General features: G+C 44.3%; 1 protein-coding gene across 1 annotated transcript in view; it reads right to left on the bottom strand.

Moving 5' to 3' along the window:
* Positions 1 to 5,940, bottom strand: part of LOC141099167 (olfactory receptor class A-like protein 1) — a 32,735-nt gene extending 26,795 nt beyond the window's left edge. Inside the window, exon 1 of the mRNA XM_073587313.1 lies at positions 5,061 to 5,940. Coding sequence (XP_073443414.1) covers positions 5,061 to 5,940 — 880 coding nt within the window. The remainder of the gene's footprint in view (positions 1 to 5,060) is intronic.
* Positions 5,941 to 14,508: the final 8,568 nt, after the last annotated feature.

The raw sequence follows: 14,508 nt of genomic DNA, 5'->3' as shown, positions 1-14,508 counted from the left end.
GCCGGTGGGAGGGCCCACTCGCCGTCAGACACACCGGCGTACTATGAGGGGCCCTGTGCCAGTGCCGTCACCCACAAGTGGGCCCCCCTGCTTGCTCAGGGCTACAGCACTTGCAATACTTACCTCTCCCTGCTCCACCACCAGGATGTCTATCGCGTTTCCTGACAGCGACATTCAGGTCAGAGAGTGCGATGACATCACTTCTGTATGCCCTCTGCCTAAACAGTACAAGTGCAGAGAGCTGGAAGATTGCGATGCTGAGGAGTCCAGAGTATAGCAGTGCCCAAGGAGGAGAGGTATTTAATTTTTTCAAAGGTTGGGAGTAATTTTTGGTGAGCACTATACACTGGAGAATGATATATGGGGCCCATCATACACTGGAGCATCATCCATGAGGCCCATCATATACTGGAGCATTCCAAATGGGGGATATCAGACACTGGAGCAGCATTTACAGGGCCCATTATACACTGGAGCATTAGAAATGGGGCCCATTATATATGGAGCATTGTAAATGGGGCAGATTAGATATGGAGCATTATTTGGGGCCATCATACACTGGATCATCATCCATGAGGCCCATCATATACTGGAGCATTCCAAATGGGGGACATCAGACACTGGAGCAGCATTTACAGGGCACATTATAGACTGGAGCATTAGAAATGGGGCCCATAATATATGGAGCATTATTTGGGCCCATCATACACTGGAGCATCATCCATGAGGCCCATCATGTACTGGAGCATTCCAAATGGGGGACATCAGACAATGGAGCAGCATTTACGGGGCCAATTATACACTGGAGCTTTAGAAATAGGGCCCATTATATATGGAGCATTATTTGGGCCCATAAGACACTGGAGCATCATCCATGGGGCCCATCATATACTGGAGCATTCTAAATTGGGCAGATTATATATGGAGCATTATTTGGGCCCATCATACACTGGAGCATCATCCATGAGGCACATCATATACTGGAGCATTCCAAATGAGGCAGATCAGAGACTGGAGCAGCATTTATGGGACCCATTATACAGTGGAGCATTAGAAATGGGACCCATTATATATGGAGCATTATTTGGGCCAATAAGACAATGGAGCATCATCCATGGGGCCCATCATTTGCTGGAGCATTGTAAATGGGGCAGATTAGATATGGAGAATTATTTGGGCCCATCATACACTGGAGCATCATCCATGAGGCACATCATATACTGGAGCATTCCAAATGGGGGCCATAAGACACTGGAGCATCATCCATGGGGACCAACATATACTGCAGCATTATGTGGAGCTCATTATATACTGTATGGAACATTATATGGGACCAATTATTCTGTATGGAGAAATATATGGGGCTCATTATTCTGTATGGCGCACTATGTGGTGGCCATAATACTGTATGGCATAATATACTGTCTGTTTTTTGAGCTATTGTAGAATTTAATATAGATATCAGTCATGTTATGTAAGAAGTGAAGTATTTTTCATTGTGCTATACCAATATTTCTCTGCAGTATCGGAGCATAATGAATTGTGGTATGTGTTAAAGAGGCCCACTGATAACTCTTTCGCCCAGGGCACATGAAAACCTGGAGCCAGCCCTACCCCCCCCACAACTTTAGCCAAATAACCCCCAGTTTTCAATGCGTAACTATTATTATAAAGTAAATTAAGGTTGACAAGCTTAAGTAATAAGAATTGATGTTGTTGGCATTGAAATTGGCACTGTAGGTGTGATTCCTGTCCTCCACTCCCTGTCGATTTTGCTTCCCCATTGACTTGCATTGGGTTTCGTGTTTCAGTCGGATCCCCGACTTTTCCCGATAGTCAGCCGATTTCGTTCTACTCGACTTGTGAGAAAGTCGGGTTTCATGAAACCCAACTCAACCCTAAAAAAAGGCAAAGTCGCTCATCTCTAGTTACTATCCATTTCCCCTATCCAAATAGGTGGAAGTCATTTGGACATAGAAAAGGCTGTGTTTGCATTACTGAACTCAAAACGTGTACAATTGACTCCAAAAGGAACTCAGTGTTGAGAGGCAATTAGAGGCTTTTTAATTCATTCAAATTTACTCATGGCATATTGACATTTTTGGGGAAATTTGGCAAATCCTAGCAAATTTCGATTTTAAAAGATCATCTCATATCTTTTTTTCACATTTGCTTTATGGGGCTTATCATTTATCTTTGTTATAATTAATTTGAATAGATTTCTCATCCTGCTTTTTATATACATTAGTTTATCTAGTCCATTTTGTGCTTTTTAATATATAATGGGATTTGTTTTAATGGCATAGTTTTTAGTAGGGCATGCTCATTAAGCTTTATATGAATATTTTGTTTGTTTTTTGCTGTGATCGTTTGCTTATCAATTTAGATATTTTTGCTGGTATAGGTAATGACGATGATGACACCCACCAAGCACTACTTGGGGAGACAGCCTGGCTGACATAAAGACTAGTGTAAGGAGAAGGTACAGGAAGATAGCTTAAGGGGAACCTGTCACCAGAAAAATGCTATTAACCTGTAGATATGGGATTAATCAGCAGGCTGATAGCGTTATTAACCTGTCCAGTGCCCGCAATTAGCCAAATACTACAGGGAAAAAAATAAACTTTTTTCCTCCTGCAGCATTCCAGTTTCAGTCACGGGGGGCGGCATTGGTTCAGATTGAGTATACAGAGTGGCTTCTGTAACCTGAGCCAATGTTAGTCAGGGCCGAGGGCGCAATTTGAGCTGTCGCTCTGTATACTCAGGGGTGACTCAGAACGGTAACTAAACCAGCACCACTCTACAGAGTGGAAGAGACCTAGAACTCTAGTGCCACGTATAGGAAGCATCAATCCTAAAAGTCAATATCAACTTTTACTAACAAGCCTTGTCACATGACTTGTGAAAAGCCAAAATCAAAATCTAAATTTGCAGACACTTTGCTTTGGGGTACTGCCCCTTGTCAGTTCAAAGTGTGAGTTCTGAGTGAGAGGCCTATTTCCCAGAGGATCATTGCGGCTAAAAAGTCTTCTCATCTCGGCATGTCAGGCTTGACATGCAGCTCTCCACTGCATTTATCATGGGGGCCCTGCTTCTTTCTGTTGTGCATTTGTGTCAGACATAGTATTGTAAGCATAGCTATATTTTTTCTTTTTCAATGATGTCTGTGCATGATCTGGATAGCATGAATCAACGGAAAAGTTCCCTTTAAGTGTTTTGTTAACCTTAATAAAGGTTATATTTCAGATATTTGTTATGAGGCAAGCATTTTTATGACTTCATTATTGCCACATGCTACTGAATAAAGGAAAAATTGGCACTTACATTAAGCACAAACCCAACAATTACTGCAGATTTATGATCTATGAAAACAAAAAGGAAAAAACACAAATATCATGAACTAAAAAGTAAAAAATAAAATAAACTGCAAATAATGCATAAAGGTAATAATAATAAGGGTATTTAGTAAACATAATTTTGATCAAAATAATGTACAAGCCATCCCGCCACATCACGGAAACCCTTGTGGGACAGTCCCTACTCTAGTATTTAAAACCTTTTCACTTGCCAAGTGACGTGAATGTGAACAAGGATCGAGCGGCTGAACCACTAGTAAAAGCTTAGGCCAGACAGGATGGTTTTCCCAGCTCAGAAAGAGGGCGGTCACACCCATATATGCACTGAATGTACAATGAAATGAATAAAAAACAAATCTGAACTGAGAAAAGTAAGTTAATGTGTATGCACAATGTAAGTGCATATTAACACATGACCATTAACCAGAGAAAACAAAAAGCAGTTCAGGATATTTGTGTTTTTTGCTTTTTGTTTTCTCTGGTTAATGGTCATGTGTTAATATGCACTTACATTGTGCATACACATTAACTTACTTTTTCAGTTCATATTAGTTTTTTATTCATTTAATTGTGCATTCAGTGCATATATGGGTGTGACCACCCTCTTTCTGAGCTGGGAAAACCATCCTGTCTGGCCTAAGCTTTTACTAGTGGTTCAGCCGCTCGATCCTTGTTCACATTCACGTCACTTGGCAAGTGAAAAGGTTTTAAATACTAGAGTAGGGACTGTCCCACAAGGGTTTCCGTGATGTGGTGGGATGGCTTGTACATTATTTTGATCAAAGTTATGTTTACTAAATACCCTTATTATTATTACCTTTATGCATTATTTGCAGTTTATTTTAATTTTTACTTTTTAGTTCAGGATATTTGTGTTTTTTGCTTTTTGTTTTCTCTGGTTAATGGTCATGTGTTAATATGCACTTACATTGTGCATACACATTAACTTACTTTTTCAGTTCAGATTCGTTTTTTATAGATTTATGATCTATGTAGATCTATAGCCAACTAGATGGACAAACTTCACAACCCCATCAGAATGACTGCAAATTTCTGAAATCCCAAAGGTGGCCATAACCATTAGATATGAATGCTTGTCTTGGCTGAGCTATTATGTGTTTTTTATTGGGAAAAGGGGAGAAAGCTGCTGCCATAAAGCTCTGTCAGAGGCTTTTTTGTCATGACAACAAAAAGATTGGTCATTTGAATTGCCCTATCCTTAGCTCCCCCTACATTAACTGTCTGGAGTCAGGAGTCCACATATACATTAGATATTCAACAGATTGTGCTGGAGTTTTCCTAATATTACACTCTTGCCTCTTGCTGAAATAGTATGCCAGCACACAAACAATGAAATAAATATTTTCTCAGTTTCATAAAGTTTAATTTTTCCAAGATGTTTAAAAGCATGAACATTGTGCAATGTATGACCATTCAATGGTGTCCCAAGCTGTCATTTGGAGAGTGAACTTCACACACACGTTTGATCCTCATGTACTGTATAACTATTTTCCTGTTGTATATGTGTTATTTTTTCTGTACGTCACTTTTATAATACACTTTAGCACATAGGCAGCATACTATATACATTTGTCTTAGAAGTTGTCAGATCTGTGGAAAATTAGCTTACACTGTTGACAAAACCCATAAAACCATTTTTCTGAATTTGACTCGTATTCTTTATCCAAAAATTTTGATTTCCTTTGAGAAGTTTTGGATTTGTGGCAATAATAGCAATAGGGCTTAAGGCAGAATATGATGCTGCAAGAAATATCCGTGTGTCGTTTAATTCAGGGCTTACAGCAGTAAGAGAAAGAGTGTAGATCCACATAGAATTATCCATGCCATACAGCAAAACATAGAGCATAACCAATAAAATGACTGCCCTGGAGGCGCGATGTTCTGCAGACTTTGTCTGAGTCCGTTCAGAACTACGCATGCCTTTAATATTTTTTCCATGATGATATAATATGGAAACCATGTAACTACTTGACAAAGTCATTAGTCCTACGAATATGATCTCTCGAATGACAGATACCAACCCATTCAAGAGAAAGGAGACATATGTCACAAAGTCTGCATCACAATAAGCCAGATGCAATGAATAAGGTGAAGTATAATTTGATTTTGCCTGTCCATACAAAACAGTGGAAGGATATAGCGAAATATTCATGGCTAGGAGCAGTAACATAATTAAAGTGACATTCTTCGATAACTTTCCTTTCAAGTATGTCCAAACTCTATTAATGGGGGCAACAAGAACACATTGGTGACAGCTAAGTAAACTGGTTACACAAATGGACATTGCTCTACTGACCCTAAATGTGAAAAGGACCAGTTTACATTCTGTATCGTCCAGTAAGTCTTTTATTCCAATGGCATTAAGAGCTTGTGGTATGACTCGGGAGAAAACAACTAGAAGATTTGAGAGCGCAAGGACCATCAGGATGATATTAGCCGGCAGAAGCTTTTTCTCAATTATTTTGATGTATATAAATTTTAGGAGGATAAACACATTCCCAGGAATTCCAACGACCATCAAGAGAATGAAAGCAAGAGCTTTTATGAGAAGACGAGTTTCCATGGCAAAAATGCAAAATGTGAATCCTGCTGTGAGAAAAAGTCCATATTAGTTTATAGAGATGTAGAGGTCCATAGAGATGTATGTGCAGCATTAACCATTTATGATTATGATATAATATATCACTGTATGCTTTAGACTACAATCTAATTGTTTCTCTCTAACAGTCCTTCTGTAATTGTGAGATATGTAGTTTATTAGCTCATGCCTTACGTTCAATGCAATTGATAGCAAAAATAACTGCCTTTAAGATAACCTACTTGGCCCCTGTGGAGATGGACAGGTTGCTCCATTGTTATGTCCATCCCTAGGCATAACATTACTGTTTCACAATAGCAAGTGGTTCACAAACTTTGTTACCATGTGAGCCACATTTATCACTTAGAGACACTAGCAAGACATACTTAGTTTCCACCCACCCAAAGCATCCCCTACCCCCACAGTACCTGTTACAAACACATCCAAAGCTTCCCAGAATCCAGATATGCTTTGGTGTGGGGGACTGCGCAAAAAAGTTTCCATCTGAAGACCTGCTTTTCAAGGCTGTTTCACAGAACTGGTGCTAACGCACCAAACTGGCAGACATCTGCAAGCCACACATCATGGACCCACGAGTCACAAGTGGCTCCTGAGCTACAGGTTGAGGAACCCTGATTAAAGTTATGCACTCTTCAAACAAGAGTCAATGAAAATCAAACTCTGCAGAGAAGTATCTATAATAATAAATGCCCTAACCAGCTTCCGGTTGTAACAACTTCCGTCCAGTTGTAACCGGTGACGTCACCACACACACACGCACATGTTAACCCTCAACACACCACACCGCCTCAACACACACTCCTCTCACCTTTCACCTCCACTCATGTCCACTCACTCTTTCACTCCACATACGTTCCTTTCTCTCACTCCGTTTCTCATACTCACACCGTCATCGTCGCTGCCCCGACATCTTCCTCCGCCGCCGCGATCCAGGATCCAGACGTTCTCCAGGCCACCGACATGTTCTTGCGGGACGCCATCTTGGATGTCGTGAAATCCCGCGAGATTCAAGATGGCGTCGCCGCAACAATATGTCGCTGGCGTGGACGACATCGGGATCCAAAACGATGGCGTCGGCGAAATCTCGCGAGATTACGCCGACGCCATTTTGGATCCCGATGTCGCCCATGCCAGCGACATGTTGTTGCGGCGACGCCATCTTGAATATCGCAGGACTTCACGACATCCAAGATGGCGTCCCGCAAGAATATGTCGCTGGCGTGGGCGACATCGGGATCCAAAATGGCGTCGGCGTAATCTCGCGAGATTTCGCTGACGCCATCTTTTTGGATCCCGATGTCGTCCACGCCAGCGACATGTTGTTGCGGCGACGCTATCTTGAATATCGTGGGATTTCACGAAATCCAAGATGGCGTCCCGCAAGAACATGTCGGCGGCCTGGAGAACATCTGGATACTGGATCGCGGCGGCGGAGGAAGATGTCGGGGCAGCGACGATGACGGTGTGAGTATGAGAAACGGAGTGAGAGAAAGGAACGTATGTGGAGTGAAAGAGTGAGTGGACATGAGTGGAGGTGAAAGGTGAGAGGAGTGTGTGTTGAGGCGGTGTGGTGTGTTGAGGGTTAACAAGGCAAGAGGTGTTCACGACGTCGGCGAAATCTCGCGAGATTTCGCCGACGCCATCTTGCATTCGTGAAATTGCATCATTTACCTCACGCCGACTTGCTGTGCGGACGCTTGGCATTGCCTGTACCACCATAACTACTGCTGCCTTGGTCCTATGCCTGTTTACTGCCGGTGTCTAATTACTGGACCAATTTGCCTGTACCGCCATAACTACTGCTGCCTTGCTCCTCTGCCGGTGTCTAATTACAGGACCAATTTGCCTATACCGCCATAACTACTGCCTTTGTCCTCTGCCGGTGTCTAATTACAGGGCCAATTTGCCTCTACCGCCATAACTACTGCTGCCTTGCTCCTCTGCCAGTGTCTAATTACAGGGCCAATTTGCCTCTATCGCCATAACTACTGCTGCTTTGGTCATCTGCCGGTGTCTAATTACAAGGCCAATTTGCCTCTACCGCCATAACTACTGATGCCATGCTCCTCTGCCGGTGTCTAATTACAGGGCTAATTTGCCTCTACCACCATAACTACTGCTGCCTTGCTCCTCTGCCGGTGTCTAATTACAGGGCTAATTTGCCTCTACCGCCATAACTACTGCTACCTTGCTCCTCTGCCGGTGTCTAATTACAGGTTCAATTTGCCTCTACCGCCATAACTACTGCTGCCTTGCTCCTCTGCCGGTGTCTAATTACAGGGCCAATTTGCCTCTACCGCCATAACTACTGCTGCCTTGCTCCTCTGCCGGTGTCTAATTACAGGGCCAATTTGCCTCTACCGCCATAACTACTGCTGCCTTGCTCCTCTGCCGGTGTCTAATTACAGGGCCAATTTGCCTCTACCGCCATAACTACTGCTGCCTTGCTCCTCTGCCGGTGTCTAATTACAGGGCCAATTTGCCTCTACCGCCATAACTACTGCTGCCTTGCTCCTCTGCCGGTGTCTAACTACAGGGCCAATTTGCCACTACCACTTCATAACTACTGCTGGGCAATTACAGGGTCAATTAGTATCTGTTTACTCTACAATACTCCAGGACGCCTTCTTCACTGCCAGATAACTGCCAAATAGACTCCTTTACCTGTGCCAACATGAGTCATAACAAAAAGTATGCCAATGCCAGTGAAAGGAAAGCAGCTTTAGCACTACGACAAAAACAACGCCATGCTAATGAGACTCCTGAGGAAAAACACCATCGCCTTGAGAAGATTAAGGCTTATAAACGCCGTCGCCTCACACACGAATCCCCTAACTCTAAATTCATAAGATTGGCTGAAGAAGCCTCTGCACGCCGTCACCGCCGACAACAGACGGCCTCTTCCTCATCATTATTATTAGACTCATAACAGGATGCTTCCACATCAGCATGTGGAACAATTTACTGCTACACTTCATCCCATATGCCGTTCACTGACATAACTAATCAGCAATCTGTTTCTGCCCTATCAATACCACCATTCAATACCGATGCACAGTATGCCAATGCTAGTGAAAGGAAAGCAGCTTTAGCACTACGACAAAAACAACGCCGTGCTAATGAGACTCCTGAGGAAAAACAGCATCGACTTGACAAGATTAAGGCTTATAAACGCCGTCATCTCACACACGAATCCCCTAACTCTAAATCTATTACATTGGCTGAAGAAGCCTCTACACGCCATCACCGCCAACAACAGACGGCTTCTTCCTCATCATTATTAGTAGACTCACAACAGGATGCTTCCACATCAGCATGTGGAACAAGTTACTACCACACTTCATCCTATATGCCGTTCACTGACATAACTAATCAGCAATCTGTTTCTTCCCTATCAATACCACCATTAGTCAATACCAACGCACAGTTTCTTCACATACAAGCTGCAGTTAGCCCTCAGAAAGTGCAACCAAGACAAATATACGTTGGTCTCAAAACTAGGCGCACACCATCGGTTGGACATGCACTTCTACTACAACCTTACATTTTCACTAATGATGAAAATAGTATTACCGAACCCAGCTGTGGTGACATGACCCATGTATGTGAGCATTGCGAAGCTTTGCATTTTGTAGCAAGATACCTTCTGATAACAACTTTACGCTCTGCTGTCAGAGTCCATGTACCCATACTACAATATCCTGATGTCTTTACACGTTTGCTGAAAGGGCAAAGTGAATTTAGCAAAAATTTCATGGATAATATTCGAAGTATTAACAGTTCCTTTGCTTTTGCCTCCATGGGTGCAAATATTTCACCACCTCCTGGATATGGCCCATACTGTTTCCGCATACATGGCCAGATCTATCATAGAACTGAAACACTACATCCCTCAGATGACCAGCAACGCGCATTTGCCCAACTTTACATTCTCAATACCACTACCGCAAACGAACAACGCTTACGATGTAAAGAAAATCAAAAATGTCATCCTACATTGATGAACATTATTGCCCTTCAAATCCAAACTATTAATCCTTTTGTGGAAGCTTATCAAATGTTACGTGATGTGGAAGAACAAGAAAAAATTAAATCTCTACAAAACGGAACTGTCATGCCAAACATCACTATGGCTATTAAACAAGATCGTACTCAAGACCCTCGACGCTACAATAATCCCACTGTCAGTGAAGTAGCAGTCGTGTTTCAAAATGACAATGGTGAGCCACTAATGTCCACTCGCAGGATTTCAGAATACTCAAGATGGCATGGCCGCAAGAACATGTCGCCGGCGTGGACAATGTCGGGATCCAGGATGGCGCCGGCGGAAGAAGATGTCGGGGATCGTGGAGCAGCGACGATGACGGTGTGAGTATGAGAGACGGAGTGAGAGAAAGGGTCATATGTGGAGTGAAAGAGTGAATGGACGTGAGTGGAGATGGTGAAAGGTGAGAGGAGTGTGTGTTGAGGCGGTGTGGTGTGTTGAGGAGGTGTGTGTGTATTGAGGGTTAACATGGCAAGAGGCGTGTCACTATCCTCTCGATGCGATAGCATCGGGCCTTAATCTACTATAATAAATGCGCTAAGCAGCTTCCGGGTTGTAACAACTTCCGTCCAGTTGTAACTGGTGACGTCACAGCACACCTCTTGCCATGTTAACCCTCAACACACCACTCCTCAACACAAACTCCTCTCACCTTTCACTATCTCCACTAATGTCCACTCGCAGGATTTCAGAATACTCAAGATGGCATGGCCGCAAGAACATGTCGCCGGCGTGGACAACGTCGGGATCCAGGATGGCGCCGGCGGAAGAAGATGTCGAGGATCATGGAGCAGCGACGATGACAGTGTGAGTATGAGAGACGGAGTGAGAGAAAGGGTCGTATGTGGAGTGAAAGAGTGAGTGGATGTGAGTGGAAATGGTGAAAGGTGAGAGGAGTGTGTGTTGAGGAGGTGTGTGTGTATTGAGGGTTAACATGGCAAGAGGTGTGTCACTATCCTCTCGATGCGATAGCATCGGGCCTTAATCTAGTATATTTATATAGTTACATAGTTGAAAGTTCAATCAAGGGACAAGAAAAGACAATGTCCATACTCGGACTTGCTAAACTCATTTTAGACCTACTTGACTAGCAAGATTCATAAACTCATTGTTTATAAAATGTATCTGTAAAACACATACCTCACAAAAAAAAATTCAGTGTCTGCCAGGCAGTAGAATTGTGAACCGCCTCTTATCTGTCAGCACCCCTGGCATCACTTCTGATTTGTAGATCTGTCACAACATCATTCATGCATCACATTGCAGTGTTGACATTAAGCCAAATCAGAAGAGGCATTGGGCATTCTTTCAATTAGGAGACTTTTGGCAAAATATCTGATGGCCACTGAATTCTTTTGTGGAAGCTGGGACAGGGTCCTGTTTCAATTTGTCTATTTCTTAGAGGAACTATATTTCACATATCATTAAGCTCTTGAAGTAAATAAAGAAATTCAAAAAATTTGAAACTCAAATATGGTCATGGTCTTTCTTAGGTCACCTTACCTCTTCTTTTGATCTTTTCATCTAACGCACGCTCATCGCTTTGTAACACATCTGTATTTATAATTCTTTTTTTGTCCCAAAGGTCACACCACTTGGGACTAATTAATTCCAATATCAATTCTCAAAAGATTATCTTGCTAATTGCTACAACATAACCACTCATTGCTTAAAGGTATTTAAGCAAAAGTAACGCAGTAAAAATTATGTTCCTAAAATATTTTTCTATACTGTTATATGAAAGACTAAGTAATAATTATATACAAACAATCAACCATATGCTTCAGATCTTAAGCAATATACTAACTTTTCAAGATTGCATCAGTATTACGTAAAGACAAAAAAAATGTTAAAATCAATTGCAAAATATTTATTTAGTGACATTTACATGGGGAGGATGATCCTTTTCACTAATATTAATGGGATTGTTTGTTCCCACACATGTCCTATGTCCAGCTCTGAGCTTTGGCACCAATAAAAATATGATAAAACAATGTTAGGCGTCTGGTTCCTGTCACTGCACAGCAGGAATCCCGAGCCTTCCCTTCGGCGGTCTCCCATTCCTCTTCGGCCACAGAGGAGGCTGCTCTGCAGACTCGTCGATCCCAGCGCTCTTCTCAGACTAGCACTGTGGGTTTGGTTGCTGCTGCCACCTCTGGTCCAGTTATAGCAACGCATGCTGGTCAGCAGCGAGCTACTCCAGGGACTAAGTCCTCCTTTCAGTCCTCTAAGCATGCCCGTGGGACGATCTCCCATTGGAGATCGGAGGTCACATGCTCAGGACCTTCTCCAGCTTGGATTGAACCATCAGGAAGGTCCTGGAAGGACACTGCTATAAAAAGGTCGCATGACCACTCGGCCATGCGTTACTATAGACTGCATTATTAGACTATGTGGAGTGAGTGTAGTATGCATGTATGAATGTCTCTGGTGAATGACTCATTAAAAAAACCCTACCCTTGGTACGCATGTGTTGTGCAGTCTAGCCTGTTAAGCGCCCAGGCTTAGGTGTAGGTAGAGGCAGAGTCTGAGACTGGCATCAGTGCCCACCCATGGCTCTGCATGCCACGGTGCACTTGCTCGACACTCCACCACAGTCAACGTCTATAGTGGCGTCCGCAGGTGTGATTCCGCATGCTCATAGGGTCTAGAGGGACTCAGACCCCGTGTCCTTGGAGCTGAGTTCTGTAACCGCATTCTGTGCGCTCCGTTGGTGAGCTCTGTGAGCTTAAACAGGCTCCGTCATTTATGTTCTGCAGTAGTGCGGCTCTGTGAGGTAACAGAGTTCGCCCTGTACACACCGGGTGATGATAACCCGCGCGTTCTTCCTTTATACCGCCATATAGCGTTCACCATTATCGAGCAGCAGTTACCATCTCTGCATGGTAGACCCCGGGCTGCAAATGCACCTTATACCTTCTTTATTATTTGTTGCATTCCACCAGTCCGTAACGCTATACTAGTGCCAGGGTCTGGCTAGTAATGGCAGACGAACAGCGACTCCTCTTGAACATCCAGCAGCTGGAGGGCAGGTTGGCGGCTCTTGAGCGCTCAACCTCAGCTGTGGATCTTTCCGAGGTCGCTGTTCAGGCAGCCATGGAGGCTGTCTCCCGTGTGTCCACTGCCATCCCTGCCTCGACTTTATCCCACCTCCTGCTGCCCGAGAAGTTCTTCTTGTAGGGGATTCATCAGTCAATGTACTATACAGCTAGAGCTGCTGGCTGCACAATTCCCCTCCGTGTGGACTAAAGTGGGATTTGTTATTTCCCTCCTGTCGGGCAGGGCTCTGGAGTGGGACACACCACTGTGGGAGCGTGGTGATCATATGGTGCAGAGTGCCTCACAGTTACTGGGCACTTGGAAGCAGGTCTTCTTGGGACCGCGAGTCACCCATGATACCGCGCTCCAGCTGCTGGCATTATCGCAGGGCTCGTCTATGGTCAGCCATTATGCCATCCAGTTCCGGACGCTGGCCTCTGAACTGGAGTGGTCAGATAAAACCCTCATTCTGGTGTTTTGAAGAGGTCTGGCTGGCCATGTAAAGGACGCTCTGGCCACCAGGGAGATTCCTGCCACACTGGAGGAGCTTATCACCATCTCCACCCACATAGACCTTTATTTTTCGGAGGGAAGGTTGGAGAGGTCCCAGTGTAGGCAGAGGTTTAGGTTGGCACCCAGCTTTCTTAAACCTCTGGAACCTCCCGATCGGGCGTCCGAGCTCCAAGAGGCCATGGGGGATTCTCACGCGGGATCCAGGTCCCGGTCCACACGAGTACCCATGGTCTGTCACAGTTGCCAGCAGTCTGGTCACCCAGCTGCCAGGAAAACATCCTCGTCTAGTGGCCGTAGGAGGCTCACTAGAATCTGCGGCATTTTCCTCCAAGCTGTCCTTTAAGGGGGACACTTGAGTTTGGCTCTTACACTCTGGCGGTGGAGGTTTGCGTGGATTCCAGAGCGGAGGGCAATTTTATGTCATCTGCCTTCACTCAACGGCACGCAATACCACTGTTTATGATATCTAAGCCAGTCACTGTTAGAGTAGCGAACGGCACGACTCTGCCCTCTCAGATTACCCACCAGAGCGCTCTATTGATACTTTCGGTGTCTCCATCTCATCATCTCTTACATCCCTCCTTGTCATGCCCGAAGGTATCGACCAGGTCCTTCTAGGGGTCCCATGGTTGTGGTATCATTCTCCCCATATAGAGTGGTCGTCAGGGAGAACTCTGGGTTGGAGTAAATCATGTGAGGGTAGATGTCTGAGGGAGTGCGTTCAGGTTGCCTCCACCGAGGTCCCCGCAGATCTTTCCTTGCTCCCCAAACACTATCGACAGTATGCGGACGTGTTCTCCAAAAAGGTGGCGGCAATCCTTCCACCTCATCGCCCCTATGACTGTCCTATTGACCTCTTGCCAGGTGCTGGGCCTCCCCGGGGTTGAGTCTACCCCTTATCTCTTCCGGAGACAGAAGCCATGTCTCAATACATC

This window comes from Dendrobates tinctorius, unplaced genomic scaffold (assembly GCF_039654945.1).
Source record: "Dendrobates tinctorius isolate UK_male_01 unplaced genomic scaffold, ASM3965494v1 ptg000098l, whole genome shotgun sequence".
Lineage (NCBI taxonomy): Eukaryota > Metazoa > Chordata > Amphibia > Anura > Dendrobatidae > Dendrobates > Dendrobates tinctorius.
This window is presented reverse-complemented; position numbering and strand designations above follow the sequence as displayed.